Below are 25,176 nucleotides of genomic sequence, written 5' to 3'. Positions count from 1 at the left end.
TCTCATCACCTGCAAAAATGGATTTCCAACAGTGCAGGCGTCATAAATAGTTGAAAGTTGGCTTAAATACTTCCGCAGACTGACATTTACTCTACCTTGGGGCTGACCCCTATCATCCTTGTGTTCTAGACCCCAAAACTCATGTGTCATATCAACCCGAGCCTTACTTAGGCCATCGTGCAGCGAAACGTCAACGTTATGAGGGTATCAATCGGGGTGACCTTGTGAACCTGATGAACATCCACAGACAACTAGCGACCTATACCTTGCGTTGTGGTATGCGTACAGTTCACTTTGACCCTGGATTACCATAACTGTTCCGAACACCTGATGGACGCGGTGGCAATTGATAGCTATGGTAGATCACACCACTACCTCTACTTTACTACCGAGTATGACACTTCGCAGTCTAACATTTATCTGTGACGGATAACGGCATGTGCCACCAGTGGCCCACTTAGACGTTCAATGTCTCAAACTTTCTGCACGACCCCTCTGACAAAGTCCTACAGTGGCGGCATCTCTTTTACAGTGTGTACCTCTAAACACCTACCTTCAATGTTTACACGCTCAAGGTCAGTCCATCAGTTACAGAACGTCTTTCGGCGGCCATAACGAGCCTGTGCATGCACTTGATTGTTTCCCAAGTTTAGGTCACTCCCCGAGAATGGAGCTTAGGGAGCACAAGTACCACCCTTCCAGGGAGCATGGGAACCCGCGGATTTGGAATGACTCGTCTCCACCCTCTTCGTGTGACCTGATTCTTAGTCCTTGCAGGGGCTCATAATCAAGCGAGGTTTGTTTTTTTTTTTTTTTTTTTTTTTTGCACCAGCCAGCCAGCTGTACATAAATGAAAATCGCCATGAGAGGGGTTTTTGGCCTTTCACCTACCACACAGCTATAAGTTGCATCGTGGCGCATATTTAGTAGTTCTTGGCAGAAGCGAAGAATGACACGATGTCACTATGTAAGAAGCCGTCGGACGTCCAATGATTAAAAGCCCCGGCTGATCCGCCAGCGGTGCCCAGAGTTAACATCCGGATGTGGCTGCGGTAGATTGTCTTCATGTAACCCTAACCCCGCATTTAAATCAGAAACCTCGCCAGTACATTGAGAAAGTGAAAGTCAGTGTTGATGCTGAGTGGCACCAATTGTAGAATGAATGTCCGTCCGGCTTCCATATACCTGATATAGTCGGAGCGGGGATCCTGGTAATCCAAGTGAGACATACATCGCTCCAGCTCTGTCGCACTTCGGTATACACAAGATGCATTCCAATGAGTGAATAACTGGGGAGTCGGAGAATCGGTTACATTACCCGACACCTATAAAATTCCTGCAGGCCCATGTGGAGGTATGGGTATAAAAGGAGGCAAGTCACTGCACGAACAAGAATTATAATCAGTGTAGCAAACTTCTGTTGCCATTGACCTACGATTAACGCAATACCATTACCCAATTCAAAACATGGGTTACAAGACCACTGTTGTCCTAGGATTGGTCCTACAGCTGCTGTCTGCCAGCGCTGCCACGACCCTCGCCACGACTACCACGTCCTCAAAAAAATACGAACCTACCCAGCCGGGTGTGCCACCTAACTGTGACAAGTTCCATCTCGTCGCGGCTGGCGATCAGTGCGATACTATCGAAGCCAAGTACGGCATAACGGACGCCCAATTCAAAGCCTGGAATCCTAGTATCAACTCCGGTATGTTTTCTCTATCCAACACACGGCGTGCTATGACTGGCTCCTAACCCCCGTTCATAACAGCATGCTCCAATCTCTGGCTAGACTACTACGTTTGCGTCCACGTCCCGGATGAAACAACCACAACGACAACGACGAGTAAACCACCAGGGCCCACGGACACCCCTCCCGAGCCGCGAATGCCCGGCATTGTGAGCAACTGTAAGAAGTATTACCTAGTGAAGAAGGGTGACGACTGTTACTCGATCGACACTGCTGCAGGCATTACACTTGCTCAGTTCCGCTCGTGGAATACGATGGTTGATGCGGCTTGTAGCAACTTGTGGGTGGACTACTACGTCTGTATAGGTGTCTAGACTTAGTTGTTTCTTTCCTTTGATCGAGATATGACATATTATCTTGTCAATTGGAGGAAAGGAATGCAACAGCCAAATATATGACTGAACCTGACAGATTGGCAGGCAAAACCTAGTGGGTGAGGATTTTTGCATGTCATGTACTAGGTGGGCCAGTGTAGATTGATAATATGCTTAGCAGTCAGGCCTTACTAATGAGGGATATCTACCCTGGGAATATAATTATGCAGTTATTTGCACGACCTAGTGGATAGGAAATTAGTTATCAGATTAAGACTTTCATAAAGGAGATTTGATTGATAATGAATTAAATCGCAACATTGCTTGCGATGCACGATGCTTCTTACATTCACCAAAAGTCTCTGAGGTCTTCATATTCATAACTTACAAGCTCGGGATATGGATAAATTTATGTTGGAGCGAGAGATCGCAGATCCTAACACCTAATCATAACCAGTGCATCCGCCTCCCTGTCTAGTGCTTCCAAGTCAGCAGGGGTGAGCATCTCCTACATAATTCGTTGTGTAAAAGAAGAAGTAGACTTGGCTATTCTCACCCATGTTTAAGTGCCTAGAGCTCTTCCATTGTGGGACATGTACGGTGAGTGGTAGGCAAATGGCGAACACATTAATTCGGCTCCCTTTATCTTCCGAACTCTTGTTTCTATTGGCAGTTTAGCCTATTGGGGTTAATTAGATAGCTTAACAAAGGTAAGCGCATTGTCTAGATACAGAACATAGCCTTCCATGAGTCAAGGCTTCTGAACCTTTTCGTACTCAGGCAACGCTCATTTCACCATCAATTCAGACGCAAGAACCTCCTTAGCAGAAGGGAGATTTTCAGACCTAAAGGAAAGCATTGACCATAGCAACGACAGAACAGCGTCTCGCTCAGCTGGCTCAAATGGAGGCACCCCTTCTGCCTGTCGAGGTTACTGTACACTATCTTTGAAACGGTTCCGGTTCGCCAATGATCGATACAACTCTCGATTTATTGGCTTCTCATCCTCGCTCAACTTATTTTGCCACGCCTTCTATTTGTTCCATCACCCAGGGGGGGAATATCAAGTGCATCAACATGGTCGCGGGTCACCTGGTCCTCACTTGCAAGAAGCCTTTCAAGCACTGGACGTTGCGTAATGGTGTCCCATATCAAGCAGGCGAGCGACCAGATATCCGATGGAAAAGAGAGAGGCGTTGTGCTTTCGAAACGAGCCTCTGGTGCCCGGTTCACAAGAGGAGTACAAGTCTCGAACTTGTCATGCTTGGCAGGAAAGAAAGCCTCGCCAAAGTCGGAAAGCAGAATTTTGGCGTCTGAAGGCGCAAGTTCCTCACTTGCATCTCCAAACCAGACTGGTACAACAGCGCGTGATGGTATACACGCTGAAAGCTCTTTGCCATCCAAATGAGTGACAGCCTCAGACCCTGGCTCACCATATATGTTATATAATTCTTCATCCGACAAGCGAGTAAATCCAAAGGGTATTTCAGTACGAACGTTACCACAATAAAGATCACCATGAGCGAACCCTTGTGTATCTATATAATCAACTGCGATGACAAGCTGCGCTGCTATTACTCGCGCAGCTTCTAGCTTGAAAAGGCTGACATATGATCCATCTTTTGCATCAGAAAGACTCATGCTTGCCGGGCAAGTCACGTAGCATGCATAGGTGCCATTTGGACCTTGGATTTTGAAACTGTCCAACCAAGACTATAGGAATTATTGATATCCCCGGACTATTACCCACGAGCTGTTGTGAGCTACAAAGGCTAGACAGGATGTCGAATTCGTGCGAATTTCATTCTGCTGTACATATTTTGGAAGCAACTCATTTGCTCAGTTTCTCATCTTGAGCCAGCCAAATTGTTGAATACGAGCTATTGCGCAGTTTATGAACTACACGATAGCGATCGTGGGACTGATCTCAAATCACCACAGGGTGGTGGCCCCTTACGGTATGCCTTTGTAATTTCTCCACATCCTCGATGCGAACGTACAAGTGACACAGCACCGAGCTACCTTTAGGTAAATTCGACATGGTAGTTGAATTGGAAAAAGTGTAGCAGGACCGAGACTGGTAAACCAATGTCCCTGGTGCCTTGCCAGAAATGGGATATAAAGACCAACACTTAATCCTTGATTCTGACATGTGACGTCTCCCAGTTTTAGTCTATTCGATATAGCGCTGTTACATAGCAGTACGGCTACGCTACCACTACGTGCAATAAAAAGGGCATCTGGGTCTGTAATAATATCCAAGAGGTAAGGATCCTGCGTTACGCGATATATGATAAGCTCGAAGCAATTATCACCCACAAGAATTCCAGAACACTTGCTGTCCCTTTTCCCGCGGCGGTCTGCAGGTGCAATGGTATCTCCAGAGATGCTCGTGCTGGACCTGCAAAGTAGATTTGCCTTAGTGGCGGCATCCTTTCCAATTACTTTGGTGGTGGAGCTGCTTGGTTTGGCTGCCTACATTGTGCGTCCGGTAGGTCAAACCTAAATACACATGGTCACCAGTCGTGGATACCAGATAGATGCGACTCCTGTGGTTAACAGAGCATTGTGTAGAAGAATCTAGTGTGGCCTGATCGGACGAGATCTCTAGGAAATCCCGCACAAGCACGGCTGTCCCCACTATCTTCGCATGGGAAGGAGATGTAGTGTGGGTTCTAGAGCTCTAAGAGGGCAATGCTTGGGACCGGTACAACAGGTTACCAGTAACAACAGATATAGATAATTTGTTCGTAGCTGAACTTGATCTTCTAGCCGATATTGACTTCTCCAATTTGCTCACATTTATAAGCATGATGTCTATCTGGAGAACCTTAAATCGTTCGGTACAAAGTGGTACGAGAATATGGAGGACTATCCTGTAGCCGCTGAGATACTACTTGAAGTATAGTAGAATTTATAGTGCAAGGTTTGTTACAGAGTCAAAGTAACCCGAGGGCTTTTAAAGATCCAAGCGAGGGAACAATAGCATAGCAAGAGCTGTATTGCGATAGTTCACTAGTGGTCTCACCCGAGGCATTTTCACTGGCCTTCAATAGTAGGGATATCAAAGGTCAGAACCAGTCCGGACTTATTGTTGTACAATTGTCAACTTGAGTAAGAATAATAGTTTATCGGAATATTTAGCAGATCCAATATCTGATTGATAATTATACTACAAAATTATTCTATTCAAAGCGTTCTTGCCTCCTCTCGTTATTCACGCAATACAAAAACAAGTACTCGTGAGTACTGGCAACGGAAACATTGCACGAGAAGTCATGGGACTTGTCATCACTGGGGCGATCCTTTGCTCGATTGATATCGAGGTCATGACTACAGATGCGGGTAATTGGGATATAGTTCCACTTAAAGAGAAGGGTACATGTCCGGTAGAGCACAATTTTAGCGCTACAATCATATCCGATAGACACCTATAGGTGGTAGCAATCAAGGCCAATATAGAGTTGTACTGTTGCTGATCAAGATATTCCAATGCATTTGAGAGAATAATCAGCGAACTGCCTCTTCTGTTCAGCGTCGTCTACTGCTGCGAATAGTCCTCGCCTGGGGGGAAAGAAACTGATCAATATCTTGTTGTGGACTGGTAGGTGATACTACATATACACATAACCTCCTAAACTTCGAACGCGCCTAGTTCGTTTAAGCCATGTGCATTACCGAATACCAGGTCTCGCAACCTCCTATATCGGGCACATGGGTCTACGAACACGACTAGGAGGGGTATATATAGAAAGACTACAAGGCAGCACTGAAGCATGTGATGCATGGCGCCGAGTTGAGAGACATCAACCTTGTACGGGCGTCGAGTGTTGCCCTTGGAGTATTGATGAGGTGATAAGAACAAGAGAAATGGGCATATCGACCATTTCAGATAGTGACTAGAGTTAGAATTATATAGCCGGTTTTATTGTCACGGTTGCTTGATATATATTTATATACCAGACGGCCCTCAGCACTGCAAGATAGAAAACAGGTTCCAGCGGCGTAGGAAATCTGTACTACATGATCAAAACCTGCTCCAGATATTAAAATTCAAATCTTCCTTGGGTAAGGCTTCTCAAACTTCAACCACTTCTCCGGCACCTCATGTATCTGTCCTGTTTCCAACTCCTGTGAGAACCACTGACTGAATTGTCGAAACTCCCACTTTGTTGCGCCCGACCCCGGGCCCAAGTCGAAAAACCTTCCGTCTGTGGTTTCGAATCCGGATGGCACCACATCAGCCGTACACCGATCGTTCAGAATAGAAACGCCGCGACTTATCATAGCCTTCATAGTCTCAACGTAGCGCTTCGCGAAGTCGGCAGGGGAATCGCCATCTCGTTGTGGGACATGATTGCGTACCTCGCTTTGCAAGATGACGGAACCAGGATCGGCACCCTCGGCGATGAGGCGGTCGCGCTCCTGGCGCGCCGAAGTCGCGTAGTCTCGGGGAGTCTCGTAGACCATAGGCTCGTTGTCCGAGTCGTGAGGAACCCCGTCGTCTCCATGGCCCTGAGCTGATTCGGAGTCTATCACACCCGAGGGTTGGTCGAGGTCTTTTCTTCGGACACCCATAGGTGTTGCGGCAACCTCCTTCATTTTCAAGTTATTTTGATCGTCGTTGCAGTTGTGCTGTACAGAAGAGATTAAATGATAGGTGAAAGTCTGTGGAAGCATAGAGAAAGCCTGGTCTGGTATGAGGGGTATGAATACGCTCTGTATGCTGACTAAGAAAGAGTAAGGCAGCAGTATGAAGTAGACTACGCCACAAGAACTAGTTCTACTGTGGAAGACCTCGCACAGTGCGGATTTAGCAGCTCAGTTCAACCGTTCTATCGAAGGTATAGCCGTCTAAACTGCGAGGTTTGACGGGCTAAGCCTCGCTGAATCCTTTCTTTCTACAGGAAGCGCTGTATGGACCTTGACTGAGGCAATGCCGACGGTGTTCCATTATGCGATTCTGCTCGGAGTGCGCGTATCATTTCTAAACTGACGCCTTGCTATTATCAAATGTAGTTGCGAATGTGCGTGATTTCATCACTTGTTGTAGCCCCCAGGCGGCAACTCCGCCGCAACACTATGCTCGTTATGGCCCATCTCGACGGGGGGTGGAGCCTGCATTTGTGGCACCGGGGCGTACTGATAATTCTGGTACATCGCAGCCTTCAACTGATCCATTTCCCTTCTGGCAGTTACGGTCTTCTTTCTCTCCCAGGCGCCCCAAATCAACGCAGTGGCCGCAATGATACCCAGTGGGAGACCAAGTCCCAAACCGATAGCTAGCTTGGTTGACTGATCGTCGGATTTCTCCGGTTTCTCTGATGATGATGATGATGATGTGTCGTTACTATTACTAGTGGAATGAGTGGCGCTAGAGCTAGGAACAGATGTCGAGGCCACGGATGCCAATGCGGCGACACCCGGAATAACGGTGCCAGTGGGGACAGCGAATGGCCCATCACCCGAGCACTTGATTCCATCAGACGCGGAGGAGCTGACGACCGAGCCGCAGCAAAACTGGTGGTTGGCGATATCGGCGTTGACAACGGGGTATCCGGATGACGGATTCGCGCGGGCTATATTCGATAATTTCAAATTAGCATGGTGGATCTTTCAGAAGGAGGTAACAGGCTGAGCCGTACCACATGGTCTTGCAGCTACGCAATCACCAGTCCAGTTTATATCGGTGCAACTGCCTCGTGATAGAACCATATCGCCAGTACTTTGGACCCAACAGAGACCGTTTGACATGCAGATGTCATTTTTGTTACAGCAATGGGTGGTCTCTTTGGTCGTGCAGGGAACGTCGTCGACCGCGACTGTCTTTTCGTCGACCATATAACATGTTCGGTTATCCGCTGCTGACGTCGTGCTTGACAGTAATGGTGCAAGGAGGATTAGGCGACAGACGCCAAGAATTACAGATGATCTCATTGTTTTTGAAATCTTTTTCAAGGGGCCAAGAGAATAGAGATGGAAACAAAAACGAGTGTTATCCTTCTAACCCAGGACCCGGGAGATCTATACAACGGACCATGAGAAAGAAAGGCAGGGCAGGGAGTAAAGCAGAAGGGGTATTCTCCTTTTCCCCTTCTTCGTCTGACATGACTGGAGCTAAAAACTGACAGCGAAAAGGATTGTGACCGTGTTAAATTAAATTAGTGGGCAAATGATATGCTCCGCCGAGGCTGGACGGGGTTCAGGGTTTGCAGTCATGTTGGGGGCCAAAACAGGGGCTGTTGGTTATCTCGGTTGCCGATCGTGCGGCTGTGTCAGCAGGCATAATTTTATTCGCTATGAAACCTTTGATCTTCATGGAGAGACCCTGTTCAGTCCAAGTGGATATTGCGATCGGTGCGTTTAGGCCAACCTGAAGGATTATAGAATGTGCAGCTAGTCTACAAACGGCTAGTTGTCCGGGTTGAGTCTGCTTCAAGAACTGCCGCACCCTTGATCTAACGTTATATCAAACCTTACAATAGTCACTTGGTGACAGGCGAGGTACTACAATTTCTCAAGCACAGTAGAGGCTCTTGATTCGTGAATGCTTGCTGGTTCCCCACTGGCCAGGCGGCCCAAGACAGTCTTTGACTTTAGTCTTTGCCTATATACGCTGACAAACAATCAATCATTGAGTCATATATATCTGACGACCGTGCTTCAAATGTTGTCAGCCCCCTGGGCTCAATCATTCATCATCAACTCAATAGGTTTGAGTTGCCTCTTTCTGAGATCTCGAAAGTTCCTTTTCAGCCATGGCCACCACCTTAGTACCGTCCACCAGAAAAGATAATGTACCCCATTTCACTGCTATCAGGAGTCTACATGGGTGCCAATATGATGTCGGCCAGCCCGTAGTCCCCGGCCTGCTCCCATTCCGCGGTTCCGGGGCCAAAGAACCCTCACGGGTCGTGCAGATCACAGGTCCATCCCTCTGGGATTCTGGTAGCCTGGACATACACCATCAATTAGACCAGATGAATGTAGGATGAATGTTCGGATGTGCATTAATACGACTTACGTGGCTCCCCATAAGCTGGTTAGGAGGAAAGGTTCCCTGGTGATGGCGGTTAGGGGAATATTCCGACATAAGGCTGTCCTTCACAGTAACTGGAATAGGGCAAGCCCTGGAAGGTGCTCTCAGGCCTTACCTATGGAGCAAGATCGGCTCCTCGTGTAATGAGATATGGCATGACTTCAAGTTGGCAATGTACGGCCAATGTTACATAGAGAGAGAGAGAGAGGTAGAGATAGAGATCTGCATTATACCTGAATACAGCTCCCGGTTGGGGCTCTTCCGGGTCGTCGACAGCCAGTTGGCCAACCGGTGAGGCTAACTCAGATATAGTAGAAACTATATTGAATCGGGTATCGAAAAACCTAATATCTTAGAAAAAGATATATAGATTCGAATAGGAATAGATTATTTATGCACTAAGATGTTCTATACAATCGAAATCTATATAGTATATTTTAGGACACTGGCCCAGCACCTTGCCGTTGCCTTGCTCATTGTGGAGTAGCCATTGCCTGAGGCAACCGCCGTTACACCACATTTATGAATCGACCTGTCGTGCGTATTTAATATAGTGCGCAATGGGGGCAACAAGCCAGCTCAATCAGTTTTGAGCCTGTTTCGGCAGCTTTAGATCTTCCCCTAAGCCACAAAAGAAAGAAAGTGAATGAAATTGGTTTTATGGCTATATTATCGCTAAGAGAGAGAATAATCATGGTTGCTTATGCAGAACTTCCGATTGCGAGCGATCTGACGGCTATTATCCATTCATTAGCATCCCATCCTAGAGACTGTTATGATGAAGCTGAACTGATCATATTCGTTGTCGCGATCTCAGTGAGAAAAGCGAGCTCTACCGAGAAGAGGCCTACTCATTCTATCTAAGGAAGAGCTCTCTTTCCCTATGTTACTAAATGACGAAGACCTGACTTCTGTGAGATATGTATATATGTGACAGGGAAATAAGAAATGCCAGACACAAGATAGAACATATTACGCCCCACTGGAAAAAGTCCTTGGATGAGTTCAATTGTCAGGCCCTCAATTGACCCATTCACGCCCCCGTACGCTTGTGTCGTCGACTGAAGGGCGTGTTCTTCAACCCTGGCCACCCTGAAGCGATTGTCTTTCGAAAGTGAATGCGCTCATCTTCAGTCGAGTAACGAACGTACTCATTACCCTTGAAGAACCAATATTCTTCACTGGTGCCAGTCTTGACTGCGGCGTCAATATCACGGACAAACGGGGTGTCCTTCAATCCTGGCCATCCATCCACAATCTTCTTTCGGAAATGAATCATTTCATCGTCGGTTGAGTAGCGGACATACTCATCCCCTTTGAAAAACCATAACTCTCCACTCGTCTCGCTTCTGATCACCGCATCAATACCTTGGATGAATGGCGTGCCTTTCAGTCCCGGCCAGCCTTCGACAATCTTCTTTCGGAAGTGGATCTTTTCACCATTCGTAGAGTAGCGAACATATTCATCTCCTTTGAAGAGCCAATATTCATCTGAGGTCCCAGTCTTGACCGCGGCGTCAATGTCTTCACTGAATGGAGTATTGCGAAGTCCTGGCCATCCGTCCGAGATCTTCTTTCGAAAATGAATGCTTTCGTCATTGGTTGAGTAGCGGATGTATTCGTCGCCCCGGAAAAACCATACTTCTCCATCAGTTCCAGTCTGAACGCCTGCTCCAATCCGTTGCTTCGACTGACAGAGTCTGCGGAGCGCATCCGACGCATCTCGCCGGACCATGCCAGAGTCAAGCTGTATAGCCCTTCGGTTCTCATCATGCGTGTGGGGAACCCCCTCACACACACTGTCGTCAATATCAGGAGAGATAGTGGTGGTAGAAGCCACCGCAGCAGACTCGGGGCACAGCTCAAAGCCTCCACGGTTTCCTGGCGGGTGTCGGATGAACCCAGCTAACTCAACCTGACCATTGCTGGAGATTGCACCTCTGGCAAAGCTTTGATCAGAATTGGAACATGTAAACGAGAAAGGGATTCTACTTACAGGATTCGGACAGCGCCGGGGCTACCGCCACTATAGATCGGCTCGGTGGAGGGCAGGAGAGGAAATTCATATAGTTGAGTATCCTCAAATCCCGGGAACGGGAGTCTTTCGTAATTATTAAACACGTGAGGATATCCTTTTCACTAGAGGTCAGTATACACCCATCGTGTTAAGCAGTTGCATACGTACTAGCACGGCCCACGAGCTCCTGTCTAAGCCAGCGGCGTTGCAGCTCCTTCAATGTCCTTTCGATATTCTCCGGAGTCTGAGCTGGTTTTGGGGTTGTCTGGCGCTTGCCAATCAGTCCGACTGGACATGCGTCTACCCCTCCATTGCCATCGAGGATACTATACTCGTCGTCCTTTGAAGGGGGCCGCGTGATCTGCGTTTCGGCATCTCCAGTCGCATCGACGAATTGGACATGCTCGTCTGCCCTCTTCACGATGATACTTCTAGTTTGGCCTGCAATGGGCTGGCCAGGTAATGCTGACACCACAGCCCCAAAGGCAGCAAGCCAGAAAAAGGGACGCATAGTAAAGGGTCAAATCCTATTGTCACAGGCGGGGGAAGATTGTTTGAGAGGATGGTTTATGAAATTTTGGGTACGTATCGCACAGGCTGACTGCAGTATATATAGGCTCCGTGGAGACCATTCAAATGAGCCATTATTTCTTACAGGCCATATATCAGAGAGAGCCCAGCTCTGAATCAAAGTCCAGTTTCTGGAATGGGCCATTTCCACGCCTCTTCACATTCAACCTGAACAAAAACATGCTCTATTTCCCACAACCTTGGCGTGTCTGTGACTTCGTGAAACTACCTCAAAATGTCTCTATGTCAGGCCACTAACCCACCGCAGTGAAGACCTGATCAATCACATGGCTCAATGTGCCCTTCGAGCCTATCGGATCCGGAAGGCAATAATAGCAGTATTTTCACTTTGCGCGTGTTTCTGTTGTTGGTTACCTATAGTCTCAGCCTCCTGGAAGGCACGGCACTTGGCATGCGGTCTAGAATGCAGCTCTATGTTATGGAGTGTGGCTAAGGTGGATGGCTTTTAGGGGAGCCATACATTAATTTACTGGCTACCGCCCGAATTGCCCCACTACAGATCGACTGTGGTGCGATATAAGTGCACATCTATCCATTAAGGGCTGCATGAAACCCTGCAGTAGCCTGTGTATATTTTGTAACCTGCAATATCTGTTCATTAGGCTGTACTTAAAAGAAACTTGGCAACTCAAAATAAGTTTATCATTGCTATAACATCGTGGTCCATCCGCTAAGGTTCCACAATTGTCAGATACGAAGTCAAGCTCTAGTCTGATAACATATATAGCATAATGAATGGCGTCTCTGACAGAACCAGCTGAACTGCTTATCTGCACATCACACATGGCTGATGGAAGTGAGGGAAAGTCACTTCTCTTGAAGATCTAGTCAGTATCCGATTAATGGGGTCATAATCTGCGAGAATAACAGTTCACAGACGAAGATCTCGATGTAGTAATATCCTCGACATGCCAAGCACTTTAGGCAATAAAATTTCGAGGTTAAAACGGTCTGGAAAACATTGTCTGTGGGTCTCGTCGATCCTGCCATGGCCAAGCCCTGATGCAATGCCACACCGTCACAAACTTCTAGCCAAACGCGATCCCAGGGGAGACAAGAGGTTACATCAGATCGAACCAGTTGGATTTCGGAGTGATTTCCTCGCCTATCGGGTTTCCTGTCCTTAATGACAGGCCACCCCAACGACAGCTGATTCGTGGTGGGTCTGGATGAAACAACTATTAGTGAATCGATAACTTAATTTCTTGGGCTTGTCGTGTCTTAGGTCTCATTCTGCGCAAAGGAAGTTAGGATCAGATAGCTGGGTTACCGCCGATAATTACCAATATAGACTATTATACCCCCTACCACCGTGGATTCGCTAGGGGTATTTCCTCTTTACAGGTGCTCTAGTTGACTGCGTTTACAACATTAAGGTTTGGAGTGTCGCTGGTCTGGGCTATTAGAACCTTCTTAGAACCTAGTCCGATGCCAAACTACAAAGGTCTAGCCGTAAGCCCGGACAACCGACGATTCGCGTGCTCTCAAACTTTTTTCTTGACCAAAAGTCGAGACACATACTTTCACCGCTGGAACGAGAGGGAAAATTGTTAACAATGTCGATCAGCCTCTCCTTACCAGCCCTCATCCATGAGGAGACAGGCGTTGTTGAACAAAAAGTGATTCATACTCTCGAAGGTCTTCTTCATAGCTTCGATGCGGATTATATTCGAGTAGCCGCGGAGGAAATTGACGAGCTTAATCCTGCGAGGCACTCAAAGAAGGCACATAAAGAAGTCCAGGAGGACGAACTTGAGGAATTTCTCTGGCTGGTGTGGGATGCCTTTATCCGCCTTGCCCGGCAAGTTCCCCACGCTCACCCCTTTCAAGACCGCATGGTAGACCTTGTGGAGGCTCTTACACTCTTGCCTCCGTTGAGCGTTGAGGTTTGGCAGGTGGGTTATCTCTATATCATGTTAATTATAGAAGGCCACTTGGGCTGAGTATTGACTATGTATAGTCGACCATCCGTCTCTGGGCGGATCTCCCTTTGCTCGGTCCCAGCATGAGAGAAGCATGGGTTGGTGAGTTTCATAGCTAGCCTTTCCTTGGATCACTGCTCACACGAATAGCACCCCCATCCACTGAGGGCCCCATTGAAAGCCACGAGGCAGAGGAGTGGATTAATTTGAATGCGTTCGCCGCACGACTTCTTAGGCTCGACGCGATATCATGGACCGTCTTTGGTATATGGGAACTCCGGGAAGCCCTTGAAGAGCCATCTGAGATTCCCGGGAGCGGATTTCATGTCATAGCGGCAGCAGAATGGATCAAGCACAGTGGTGTATTCCTCTACGGGGCAGCGATTAATGGGACAGAAGGCCATGAGGAACGCCTCTCGGCTGCAACAGGATCTTTATATCATGGTTCCAATGTGGTGTGCCTTAAAAGGTGGGAATTTTGGAAGTGTCGCTTTGGTTATATCGGCGAAAAAGCTGGCGATTGTACCAAACAAGTTGCTCTGAGAGCTAGAAGAGAGATGGAATTGATAGAGCAAGAATGTACAAGTTAAAGCATGCTAGCATAGTAGCATTGAGTCGTCTAAACGCGTATATGATTATGAAGCTGGAAATAGTTTATTCTCTTAGCAAAGGTTTTATTATGGCTTGTACGCCGACTTCTTTCAAGCAGGGTAGATGGATATGGAGGTATCTTGGTTGCTTCGTGCTGTAGAAGATTCCTTTGCCTCGACGGTGATAAGCTTGTAACTCTAATGGGAAGCCAGGATGGTTCTATTTAACTGTGGATGATCATTTGCGAGACCTAGAGCAACAAACATTAATTCTGTCAGAGTGTTGGCAGGCTCCGTCTTGTTTGCTCCACGAGGTCCAATAGCTCCCTCAAACTAACAGACAGAATACTGACTGCTTAGGTGGATAATCAGGGTGAATGAGAGCGTCAATAAACGCCCAAGAGAGCATTCTTCCAAGCCAAAATGCGATTGTCGAGGAGAGACTGGAGAGGTGAACTACACTAAAGCCAATTAATAGAGACAAGACAAGAGCCGACCTCCGTCGGCGCTACGGGGAAAAACCATAAGTAGTACGATCAGCGGCTGTCCGTCACCAGTGACTACCTATCACCAACGATATAAACCAGACTCAAAGATTCCAAGGGTTTGGAATCGCTGTCATTGACAGCTTAGAATGTGATATTCCGCAGAATAACACAGAACGACATTGATGCACTAACGGTTAAGAACATATTCCGGTGCTTCGACTGATGGCATATTTTCATGATAGTTGTGCGCTAAGTATCAGGCAGTGCTGAGATTATTCTTGGTTGGTGTGCTTAGAAAACTATAAATTCAAAAACGTTAGTGAATACCATGGCTGTGAAAACAGACTGATTTTTATGCATGTAGAGCTGGATCCAGGTCTTTGTACCAACAATTGTATTTCTTCCTTATATATAGTATGCAATAGTTAGCTACTTCGGACATGGCAAAGTTACATAACTAATCAAGAGCAGCCAGTGCACACACAAATGGGAGTACTAGTTAAAACATCCTAGGCTAGCCTAACTCTTAACAAGCAAAGACTAGTCCAAAAGTTTCGAGCGCTTTGCAGGAGTATGGTCTACTTACCAAATTCTCGTATATGGGTATTGGGTTGCGATATGAAATTTGCGGGAAAACTACATTGTTTCGTATTATTCTGGATATGGTTAAACCCGTACAAGGTAACTGCGTACGTCCAATAGCTGTAGGGATAATCTCGCTCTAAAAAGCTGCTACTAACCCACCTTTGAAAGCCAAGTCTAATCTACACGACAGTTCCGCCTTAGGGGCCACAACAGCTTTTATCCTCATATCCATACCCACAAGAATTGGCTATTACTGAAGGATAATTGTTATCTGTATGAGCCGCCTACTAAGCATAGCCCCCCGGCAAGGTTTCTGGGTACTGGTCGATGGTTTTTCGGTCTACTTAGCGTTATGGGTGCTTTGTTAACCTTCACAGTAGCCCGTCCGGATGCTCTTTGAGTAAATGTGAGACGCTAATCCCACCAATAATTTATCTCTGGTCTACCCGCTTTAAGGCCAAAGTACTTCCTGTATGTTTCACTTGCGTTTCATGTGCTTTCTCAATAGGCTTCCCGATGGCAACCATGATATACACAACCGTTTAAAAAGTGACCAGACCCGCCTAGCACAGAATAATTACGGAGAAGAGAATATAATTAGACGTTGTTTGAATGATGCTGTTCTAATCTTAGCCAGCTGCTGGCCGAGCAACGAGCTTGATTTACGACTACCAGCATCGACCTAAGTATCCTCCTGCGCCAAGGTAGAAACAGACAAAATTTAGGCATGTCACTACAATAATTCCATAAGAATAACAACAACCTTCAACAAGAGCAGCAGTAGAAGCAGCAAAAACTAAAACTGAAACAAAAAGCTTAAGCTGGGGATTCAGTACAATAGACTTCTATAGTAAACTTCTAAATACCAGGACAGTAAGAAAACAAGTTCTATTTATATTATTGTTAAGACTGTAATATAGTTTCTTATTAGTAATAGTAATAGTAGTTACTACTAGCTACTAATCAGATTGAACAAAGGTAAAGCTATAATAGATAGAATATAGACATACTGCTATATATAATGAGTGGTAAAAGTATACAGCAATACCAAATCTGGGCCAAAGGGAGGGCCGGATCCTAACTTCTATCTCAGATGTTGCAGGTACTAGGGTATAGAAATTATAAATAATAGATTCGGATCTAAAATAGATTAGACTAGAATTAGTTGCTGATATACATATCTAACGTTAGCTAATAGCTAAGTCGACTGGATACAGTTTGGTTACTGTAGCTGAGGCAGCCCACTAGCATAACAATGCTCGAGCCAACGTCTGTCTTGGTTCTCGTAATAAGCTCTGTGGCTTTTACATATGTATAGTATCTCTGGAGGGCAAATATGACACCATATTACTCCCTCTGCCCTGGTCGCAAGTGTTTATTCCACTGCACCCGCACGCAACCTTGTCAATCTCTTCGTCGAGCAAGCATCATGGTCTAAGTCACGAGTCTCCCATAATGAGATTCATCTCCTGTGCAATATTTTCCAAAAGCGTCTGTGCCTCAAGTGTCGTCATTGAGTTTACTTCGTAGTCAACCTTCCAATGCAGCTCACCACCGGTTTCGTTGTAGCTGAACTCCAAGTATATATTTTTCTCACAAGGGAGCCAATTATACCGGAACTTGTCAACAGACGTTGCACCAGCCAGCGGGCGTTCAGCAATTAAGTAATTCTCGAAACCAATGGGTGACGGGGTCAACAGAGGATCAGTCGAATCTCGGGTTGAATTGTCCGTGGATTTACTGAGGACTATATTGAGAAGGACATTGAATTCTGGGTCATTGCCAAGTTCCTTCATTCTCTGGCGGAGCTGTCGGAGATTGGTCTGGTCATGGATAGCACGTTGACCTAGATCATGCTGTATAGCCTTGAGGGCCCCGAGCATAGGGCGGGTAAGGGCATCTGGGACCACAAACGGTAGCATATTCACAGTCGGACCTGCTACGCGGTGTATGTCCGGATATTCACTTGAACGCCCGGATTGAAAGAGACCAAAAGTAGGATGAGTCACATCTGCGATGCGTGCCAAGCTACGACCCACGGCTAGTAAGATAAGACAGGGCACGGAAACGCCAATCTGGTGGCACCAATCTTCCACAATCTTAAGATCTTGAGGGTAAATGAGCTGAGATGAGAGGAGTTGTGAGTGATTCCCGGCGCTGGGTGTGTTTTTTCCCAACACTGTACGCTGGCCAGTCTCGATTGCCGGCTTCCAGTAAGCATCGGCAAGTTTAGAACCCGCTGTCTGCTGAGCATGATGCACAAAAGCGGGGAAGCTACTATGGGGTGCGAGAGGGGTGTTCAGGTACAAGGCCTCTAGGTCTCCGATCAACATCGGGATTGTCCGGGCGTCGTACAATGCGTGATGTAGTGTGAGTAGAAGAACGTCCGAGTCTTTGTGCTGTACCAGGCAAAGGCGAACCGGAGGCGTGAAGAGATCAGACGGACTGCACATAAAATTGCGAGTGAGGCCTTGGATTTCCGATTGAAGATTTCCCGTAGATGGCTGACTCTCCACGCGAAGACCTCTATTTACTTTGGCCGGCTTGCATACCACCTGCACTATCTCTACTGCGGAAATGGCGGCAAATGATGTTCGAAGAATGCTATGTCGGTGTTGAAGCAGTAGCCAGGCATGGTCTAACTTCTCCGGGTCCAGTCGGACGCGGCTGGTAAATGCAAATGTGAATTCCCACAGTCGTCGACCGCTACCGAGCCAAGAAGATATATAGAATATCTGACCACTAAGACAGGGCAAGATGACCTCGACATCATCTTCCTCTAAAGCCAAGGCAGTTAATGCTTCTTGTTTTGCGTCTGCACTGATAGCAGATCTGCTGCCATCAGTGATAGTCTCCGGCAGGACAGAGAGTGTTTTTATCTTGTTGGCGGCAATCGTCGCAATTCCTTGGATCGTTCTTCCCTGAAGGATGTCACTGACTGAGAGTTTCAGTCCAGCCTCTCGGCTCTTAGCACTGATATCTATTGCTAAGATAGAGTCCACGCCGAGCACAAAAATGCTGCTGCCCTCGTGGAGCTGATCAATCGGTGTTTTGGTAACCGTTGCGATGATTGCTTTGATGATTCTAGCATGGTTCTCCAGACCTCGAATATCTGTAGGCTGCTTTCCTACATCCTGGATAGAACTAGTAGCCAGAGGGAGAGCCTTGAGCTCAGACGGAAAGCTCAGCACGGGGGCATCCGGATGGGAAATGATATTCTCCAAACCACGAGCTAAGGTCTGTAACCAGGCATCCAGATCGCCGTCATTTGATAGGAGATCACGGGACGATGCACGTACCACAAGAAAGTCCGACCTCTGCTCAAATTCCACATTTAATCTATAATGAGGAGTGTCTGGTGCACGATGAGAAAGGTACGGCTGAAAAAGAGACGTAGGGTCTTGGTTCCCTGATTTATTGAAAGTAAAAAGAGTCTCAAACAGCGAGGAAGCCTCACTGTGGTTATCCAGACGCCAGTCCTTCTGGACTACACTCAGTGGTGCATGTTGATGACTCTGGGCGTTGGCAGAAAAGCGTTGGATGTGACGCAAGACTGAACGGGTACTCTGAAGGATTGGATCAAGTACCAGGCGAAACGGTACTGTGTTGAAAAGTGGACCAATTACCGGTGCTGCAGTATCGATATTTAGCCCTCGTCCAGAAACTACATGACCGAATATCACATCCCGCTGGCCCAATAGTGTCGCCAAGGACCGACCAAAAGCGAGTAGAGCAACAGTCTGCAACGTAACTTCAAGACAACGGCATTGATGCTGCAAAGTAGTGATAGGAGTCTGCACAGTAGCCTCAGCCAATTGGACACAGGGTTCTATTGCAATAGTTGGTGGGAATGGCACTTTACAATACCGATAGCCTTTGACAGTTTCAGCCCAGAATTTCACGGACGACTCCTCAGTACTTGTGATCTTGCGTGCTGCAGAGGCAAATGACCCAACGTGGTTTGACAGACCTCTATACGCCTTATCTACACACTCAAAAAGCAGTGGCAAAGAAAAACCATCGTAGAGGCAGTGATGCATAGTCACAACCATCAGCCGTTGGGAGATCCCAGTCAGGATTGTGACAAGCCACGGCGGCCTCTCAAAGCTTTTGATGTCGGGGTATGCTACACGCTGGGATATTTGTTCAATCGCTTCAGACAGTGATTCGACGGCAGGTTGATGCAACCATTGTACAAGAGAGTGTTGATGGACCGCAGCCTGGAAATCATGACTCCCTTTCTCCCTGTGGAATGTCGTTCGGAGAATATCTGCTAGTCCAACAACCTCTTGCCACGCACTAGCCAACTGTTCAAGATCGACTGAGTCGTCTAAGATGACTGCATGATGGTGAACATATCCCTTGCCCTCAGAGCTCAGACATTCGCCAATCATTGCTGTCTGCAAAGGTGTACAGCGGTATGTTTCGACAATCGAGTCGTCTTCATGGAACAAGTCAATGTTTATACTGGGATCCGAAGTGTTCTCCTTCATTGGTGAGATAGATGGCACAGCGTTGCACTTTTGCAAATAATTATGAAGAGCACCAATCGAGGGATACCGTAGAATATCACTAGAAGACGCTTTGAGGCCTTGTTCTTGTAAGCGACGAGCCATACGGATAGTAATAACTGAGTCAACTCCCAATGCAAAGAAAGAAATATTCTTTGAAATCTGGGATTCAGGAAGCCCGGTAATCTCAGACACGACTTCGCGGACTTTTGTTTCCCATTCAGTCCAGCGGGTTTCATCCCATTTTGGCTCGTCTCGCTCCTGTGGCTGGGATCTTCCTTCACTTTCAATCATAAAATCCCCGTTTGAGATCAACCCTTGGAGAATGATGCACATGACATCGATCAGCCCTCGACCGCTGTCTGTGAGACAAGAGCCACGGGTGACTCTCAACCGCAAAGTCACCGTGTCTGGCTCCGATTCCGCTTTGATTTCTAATGCAAGGGGGTAGTCGGCCGGCATGACGCTATCTATTTCCACCAGCATCGCATTTGCGGGTGATGTTCGGGCAGTTGCTATATATGAGAACATAGAGTTGAACAATGGGCCAGGGGCTTGCGCGTACCGCTGAATGTCGCGGAGTGACGTATGCTGATAAGGTAGCGATGCGAGGCTAGCCTGAGTATGAGCCTTGATCAGGTCAACTATGCTTGACAATCCAGATGGAAGCCGAAGTCGACTGGGAACAGTAGTCACAAGGGGAATCAGCATCTCTTCGACTGACTCGACCGGTATGCTACGGCCGTTCATGATCCGGCCAAATATCACATCCGTCTCAACCAAGTACCTTGCCAATGAGATTCCCCAGATAGTCTCCAAGATAATTGCGGTGGTAGTGGATATTTCGGAAGCAACTTTAGAGATCATGGACAGCTTGAAAGGTAATACTTCTGTGATTATATCGTAAGAGGTATCAGAGGGACTGTCGGTCTTCACAATAGTGGGAAGAGCGCCCGTGAGATAGCTAGACCAGAATCGTTCGGCTGCTTCTTCGGGAGCTGTAACGAAATGCCTATAAAGAGGGGTGAGGTCTCTGGTGTGCAAGGCTGTCTTCCCAGTGTAATGATGGTATAACCGGTCAAGCAAGACGTCCATACTGGCACCGTCAAATATGGAATGGTGAATGGACAGCATCAACCACCCCGGAAAGGAATTGTTGCTTGACGAAGCAGCTACAATATGGAGTGGGGCTTCGCTCTCGATATTGCGAATGATCTTCGTTGCGACTTCGATTTGCCGATTGCTGAAATAGACTTGGGCCGCTTCTTCGTCTGCAACAGCAACCTGTTCCCAAGATATCCTTACCGCCCGAGGCTTCAGGACCACTTGGATGACCTTGTCGTCCATGACATGAAAGCATGTACGCAATATTTCGTTCTCATGTATCAGATCTTGAAATGCTAACCTCAAGTCCCGTAGCACAATGTCGGAACCTATTCGACACATGATATGATTGACATACAGAGCGCTCAGACTACCCATGGAGCTGGACACAAGGCTCGCCTGAAGGGGCAAACACGGTCGGACGACAGCAATAGATGAGTTTGGAATGTTCTTTTGCAATTTTCGGAAGGATTGATCAAGGTACTCCAAGCGCCGCGAAGCTTCAGCTAGCTGGCCTGTCGACAAATACTTGCTAGACTGCAGGTCGCCGCCTGCACGAGAAAGTGGCAAAGATGCTAGCTGTGCCAGCGTAGGGTTACCAAGGATATCCGCCGCTGCGCACTGGTAGCCCGCCTCTCGCATCTTAGCAGCCACACTGAGAGAACTGAGGCTATCAATCCCTAATTGAAAAATACTGGTTGTCTTCGTCACCGTGCTGCGGTCTACTGACACTACCGAGCAAAGGATGTCACGAATCTTCTCTTCATCTATCGTCAATGACGCAGAACCAGCATGTAAGCCTGGCTCGGGCTCCCTGGCCGCGGATATTCGCGTTTGTAGGTGGAGGTCGGATGCCGGGATTGTTTCATACAGGGCCACCAGACGGCGATTGTCAGCTTTACCTGAGATCTGGATGGGTATGAAGCTGACGGGGAGCAAAACACTAGGAACCATATAGACTGGCAGTTCTTCACGGCAACGCTCTAGAATTCTCGGTACCCAGGCCTGGTATTCAGCCTTTAAAAACGCTGGCTGCGTTTTCAGATCGTCCGGTCGGTCACTCGAAGGGCTTATGAAGGCCACCAACTGAGGACGTTTTGTGATCGGGGAAGGCGTCACCATCGAAGTAACATTTACTGGGCGATCCGCACATCGACGGATGGCGATGGATACCTCCTCAAGCTCCAGACGTTGGCCACGGACTTTGGCTTGACTATCTCGTCGGCCCAGGTACTCAATACAATTATTCGCCATCAAACGTACTATATCCCCAGTACGATACATTCGTTGCCCGCGATAATCTGTAAAGCCTTGCGCATCGGGCCTGCAGTGGTAACCATTCGCGACTAAGTCCCCTGTCACGCAGAGTTCTCCTGCCTGGCCTCTCTTGACATACTTTGTTGTTTCCAGCTCAAAAACGTGAATCGTGATGTTGCCCACGGCGGTCCCAATATTGCGCACTGTAGATGTTGCTGTGACCGTGTGGCTAGACATCCCGATTGTGACTTCAGTAGGGCCGTATGCGTTTACCAGCGCAATACATGGTTTGCCGACGAACCGTTCAATGATCGTTTCCGAGATCTTCTCCCCTCCAACGCCCAGATATCGCAGATCAGGTAACTGCTCGGCGCTCACCCCTGTGTGTTCGAGGAGGGAGGGCACGAACCCGGCATGGGTTATCCTAAATCGTCTGAGAACCTGCAGTAGATTATCCAGAATCATGGTTCGTGGCGCGGTGACCAGGCGAAGCCCATGGCGCCAGCCTAGTACCATCTCGCAGATGTGCACATCAAAGGCTCGACTAGCGTGGGCGAGATAGCTGCCCTTGCCCTTCAATTCCAGCGTGTGTGGCACATCGCGGCAGATATACTCCGACTGGGCTTCAGTAAAGGCGGATAGATTTCCCCGGCTGACGAGGACTCCTTTAGGCATCCCAGTAGATCCAGAGGTGTAGAGAAGATAACAGTTATCAGTTGGTTTTGCAGTGACGATTGTTAATTCTTCAGCGTTGTCCAGCTCTTCAAGGAATTGGTGATCGTTGATATCGATCACCCTGCAGTTGTCTGGAGGTATGAGACTGGTCGCAGTATCCTTTTCGGTAAATAAGGCAGCAGCACCACTGTCGCTCAACAAAAACATCTGGCGGGTCTCAGGAAGATCTTCCGCGATGGGAACGTAGCAATTACCACTTTTCCAGATGGCAAGTACCAGTGCGTACGCTATGAATGAGCGGCCTAGACAAACCGCGATGACTCGATTACACCAGCCTTGGTGGGCGAGCCATGTGCAGAGCCGATCAGATGTCTCAGAAAGCTCGCAGTACGTCCATTTCTTGGATAGTACATCATCGTCGCTGATTGCTTCTATGACTTCCAAGGCAACCCAGCTGGGATTCGACGCCGCCCAGTGGTCGACCCAATGAGAAGGGGATAGGTGAGGGGCCTGTCGGAGCTCCTCACTTACCAATGGTGAGTGTGAGGAAAGAAGGTCTTCTGGAAATGCCTGAGTAAGGTCCTGAAGTGATTCAGTGGGCCGAGCAAGTATCGCCGTCACCAAGGCGTCTATATGGCGCAATACCAGTTCCAGGTGAGATGCATCCATCAAATCCTGTCTAGCGGAAAGAGTGCAAGCCGGTATTCCTTGCTTGGAATGTCCGAAGCTTAACCCAATAGAGATCATCGAAGATTCTGATCTTGCGCCATCTTCTTCAGCCTTTTCGCTCTGATCGGATCGCACCTCCTGATGGTACGTAAAGAAGGCATTGTACGGGACCTGCGATGAAGGGCAATTAAGAATTTCCAGAAGGCGATCTGGCGACACATGTTGCACTCTGGTTATCCTCGCGATAGAATTATCAATTTGGCGTATCAAGCCTTCAGCTGTAGGCTCAGCAACAAAGATTGGGACAGGTATAGCTGTGTCGGGTTTTGTGCGCTCGACATCTACCGAAACTCTCTCCCCTATTAGCACCTTATCGGACTCGAGGTATTCGGCGAGGATATATGCAAACGCTGCACGAACCACTGAAGCCAGTGACTGCAGCTGGAGCCGTTGTGCTAGAGACTCGAGCTCTTCCCAAGTTGTCCCCATGGCAAGACTTCGCGACAGAATGGGAAGAGTCGTTGATGTGACTGTCACGCGTTCGCAAGAGAGAGTTGGAAATTGCCTTTCTGGGATGGTGACGAAGTCATGTAGTTCCTTGGTCCAGAATTGTGTGCTGTCCTCTTCTCCTTCAACACGTTCTAAGTATACCTCCATCTGCCGACCAATGCTAGATATATCTGTTTCGCACTTCAGATCTGCGTGATACTTGAACTCGGCGCACGACGATTCAAGATTGACATATAACGCAAATCGGACCTAGTAAGAAGTGGACGAATTGTTAGCCAAGGAGCCTTGACGTGGAGGGACGTACAATTCCTACTTACAGAGCTCTCCAGATCAACGTCGATTTCTCCCGCACGCATGAGCCAGAGCCCAAACTCCACTTTCTCTGACCTCTCGGTACAATCCTCCAAGGTGGCCTCGAACGCTTCCCACTCTGGCATGGTATCGTCTGTTGCACATTTTGCTACGACTACACCACGTGTGGCAGTCGATCCTTCGTCGTCTGCAGTTTTCCAAAAGGCAATGTGATTCTGACCAGTCACAGCCATGATCGCGCGAGTGTAATTCTGGATCAGGGAATCCGTACCACGTTCATTGCGCAGGTAGTTTAACCGACCGATTCCCAATCGTTTCACACTACGATCAGTAGTCTGGCCATGGGCGCAATCTGTCGGCGGCGCTGGAAGTCTAGTGACCGGGAGTTGCATCTGTCGCCACTGCGCTGCTGGTTGCAGATCGGGCAGTGCCTTTACTTCTGGTGACATTTTAGACTCGTGAAAGGGGGAGGTTTTCTGACTGTCGCCAAAGATTGTGTACTCGCTTGCTGTTACAAGATATCAAAGATGAGAGCTACCTAAGTCCCCTGCGCGACACCGTATATCACTCGACCGTCCGTCGCCATCACTCACCACTACGCAGTCTTACTTCCGAATTAGGCGCCGAAATTGTGATCCCCACCCACTGCGTAGCGTCACCCCCTCGTTCCTGCGGCCATTGGTAAGAGTAGCAATCGTGGGCAAGAGACCCAAATGAAGAACGAACAGTATTTGCCGCTTGCCGTTCGTAAAGGGTGTGTTCTTCGTAGCCTGGAGTCGAATGATGCTGGAATTCGGACCCTGATGCCTTGGCGTATTGGTGGTAATTTTCAAAATCCCGGA

The 25,176-nt window shown here is 47.8% G+C and overlaps 7 protein-coding genes across 7 annotated transcripts; 2 read left to right on the top strand and 5 right to left on the bottom strand.

Annotated features, from left to right (window-relative positions):
- The first annotated feature begins 1,370 nt into the window (after positions 1 to 1,370).
- On the top strand, positions 1,371 to 2,179 carry BDV27DRAFT_30987 (LysM peptidoglycan-binding domain-containing protein). Its single transcript, XM_032076290.1, has 2 exons — positions 1,371 to 1,708; positions 1,772 to 2,179. The coding sequence occupies exons 1-2, from the start codon at positions 1,468 to 1,470 to the stop codon at positions 2,062 to 2,064; spliced, it is 534 nt and encodes a 177-aa protein (XP_031924320.1). The 5' UTR covers positions 1,371 to 1,467; the 3' UTR covers positions 2,065 to 2,179.
- Positions 2,180 to 2,815: 636 nt separating this feature from the next.
- BDV27DRAFT_147997 (kinase-like domain-containing protein) lies at positions 2,816 to 4,105 on the bottom strand (the record flags this gene model as incomplete). The annotated part of the gene is made up of 5 exons (XM_032070840.1): positions 2,816 to 2,830; positions 2,861 to 2,962; positions 3,005 to 3,097; positions 3,142 to 3,777; positions 4,022 to 4,105. 5 exons carry the CDS (start codon positions 4,103 to 4,105, stop codon positions 2,816 to 2,818), a joined length of 930 nt encoding a protein of 309 aa, XP_031924319.1.
- Positions 4,106 to 6,000: 1,895 nt separating this feature from the next.
- On the bottom strand, positions 6,001 to 6,873 carry BDV27DRAFT_133359 (uncharacterized protein). Its single transcript, XM_032068066.1, has one exon. It carries the CDS (start codon positions 6,742 to 6,744, stop codon positions 6,118 to 6,120), a length of 627 nt encoding a protein of 208 aa, XP_031924318.1. The 5' UTR covers positions 6,745 to 6,873; the 3' UTR covers positions 6,001 to 6,117.
- A 52-nt stretch (positions 6,874 to 6,925) lies between these two features.
- On the bottom strand, positions 6,926 to 8,001 carry BDV27DRAFT_167132 (uncharacterized protein; the record flags this gene model as incomplete). The annotated part of the gene is made up of 2 exons (XM_032074388.1): positions 6,926 to 7,643; positions 7,710 to 8,001. The coding sequence occupies 2 exons, from the start codon at positions 7,999 to 8,001 to the stop codon at positions 7,105 to 7,107; spliced, it is 831 nt and encodes a 276-aa protein (XP_031924317.1). The 3' UTR covers positions 6,926 to 7,104.
- A 2,135-nt stretch (positions 8,002 to 10,136) lies between these two features.
- Positions 10,137 to 11,631, bottom strand: BDV27DRAFT_160907 (Hemopexin-like domain-containing protein; the record flags this gene model as incomplete). Its single annotated transcript, XM_032073123.1, has 3 exons — positions 10,137 to 11,043; positions 11,100 to 11,235; positions 11,289 to 11,631. The coding sequence occupies 3 exons, from the start codon at positions 11,629 to 11,631 to the stop codon at positions 10,137 to 10,139; spliced, it is 1,386 nt and encodes a 461-aa protein (XP_031924316.1).
- A 1,440-nt stretch (positions 11,632 to 13,071) lies between these two features.
- On the top strand, positions 13,072 to 14,223 carry BDV27DRAFT_167130 (DUF3632 domain-containing protein; the record flags this gene model as incomplete). Its single annotated transcript, XM_032074387.1, has 3 exons — positions 13,072 to 13,606; positions 13,672 to 13,735; positions 13,784 to 14,223. The coding sequence occupies exons 1-3, from the start codon at positions 13,268 to 13,270 to the stop codon at positions 14,221 to 14,223; spliced, it is 843 nt and encodes a 280-aa protein (XP_031924315.1). The 5' UTR covers positions 13,072 to 13,267.
- A 2,512-nt stretch (positions 14,224 to 16,735) lies between these two features.
- Positions 16,736 to 24,783, bottom strand: BDV27DRAFT_160905 (uncharacterized protein; the record flags this gene model as incomplete). The annotated part of the gene is made up of 2 exons (XM_032073122.1): positions 16,736 to 24,271; positions 24,340 to 24,783. The coding sequence occupies 2 exons, from the start codon at positions 24,781 to 24,783 to the stop codon at positions 16,736 to 16,738; spliced, it is 7,980 nt and encodes a 2,659-aa protein (XP_031924314.1).
- Between the last annotated feature and the right edge of the window lie 393 nt (positions 24,784 to 25,176).

The sequence above is a fragment of the Aspergillus caelatus genome, assembly GCF_009193585.1.
Source record: "Aspergillus caelatus strain CBS 763.97 unplaced genomic scaffold BDV27scaffold_181, whole genome shotgun sequence".
In the NCBI taxonomy this organism is placed as follows: Eukaryota; Fungi; Ascomycota; class Eurotiomycetes; order Eurotiales; family Aspergillaceae; genus Aspergillus; species Aspergillus caelatus.
The sequence above is the reverse complement of the archived record's forward strand: the minus strand, read 5'-3'. Positions and strand labels throughout refer to the sequence as shown.

Coding starts and splice junctions, on each gene's coding strand:
- BDV27DRAFT_30987 (XM_032076290.1), top strand. CDS start 1,468: ATGGGTTACAAGACCACTGTTGTCCTAGGATTGGTCCTACAGCTGCTG. Junction 1,709..1,771: donor GAATCCTAGTATCAACTCCG/GTATGTTTTCTC, acceptor CGTTCATAACAG/CATGCTCCAATCTCTGGCTA.
- BDV27DRAFT_133359 (XM_032068066.1), bottom strand. CDS start 6,744: ATGCTTCCACAGACTTTCACCTATCATTTAATCTCTTCTGTACAGCAC.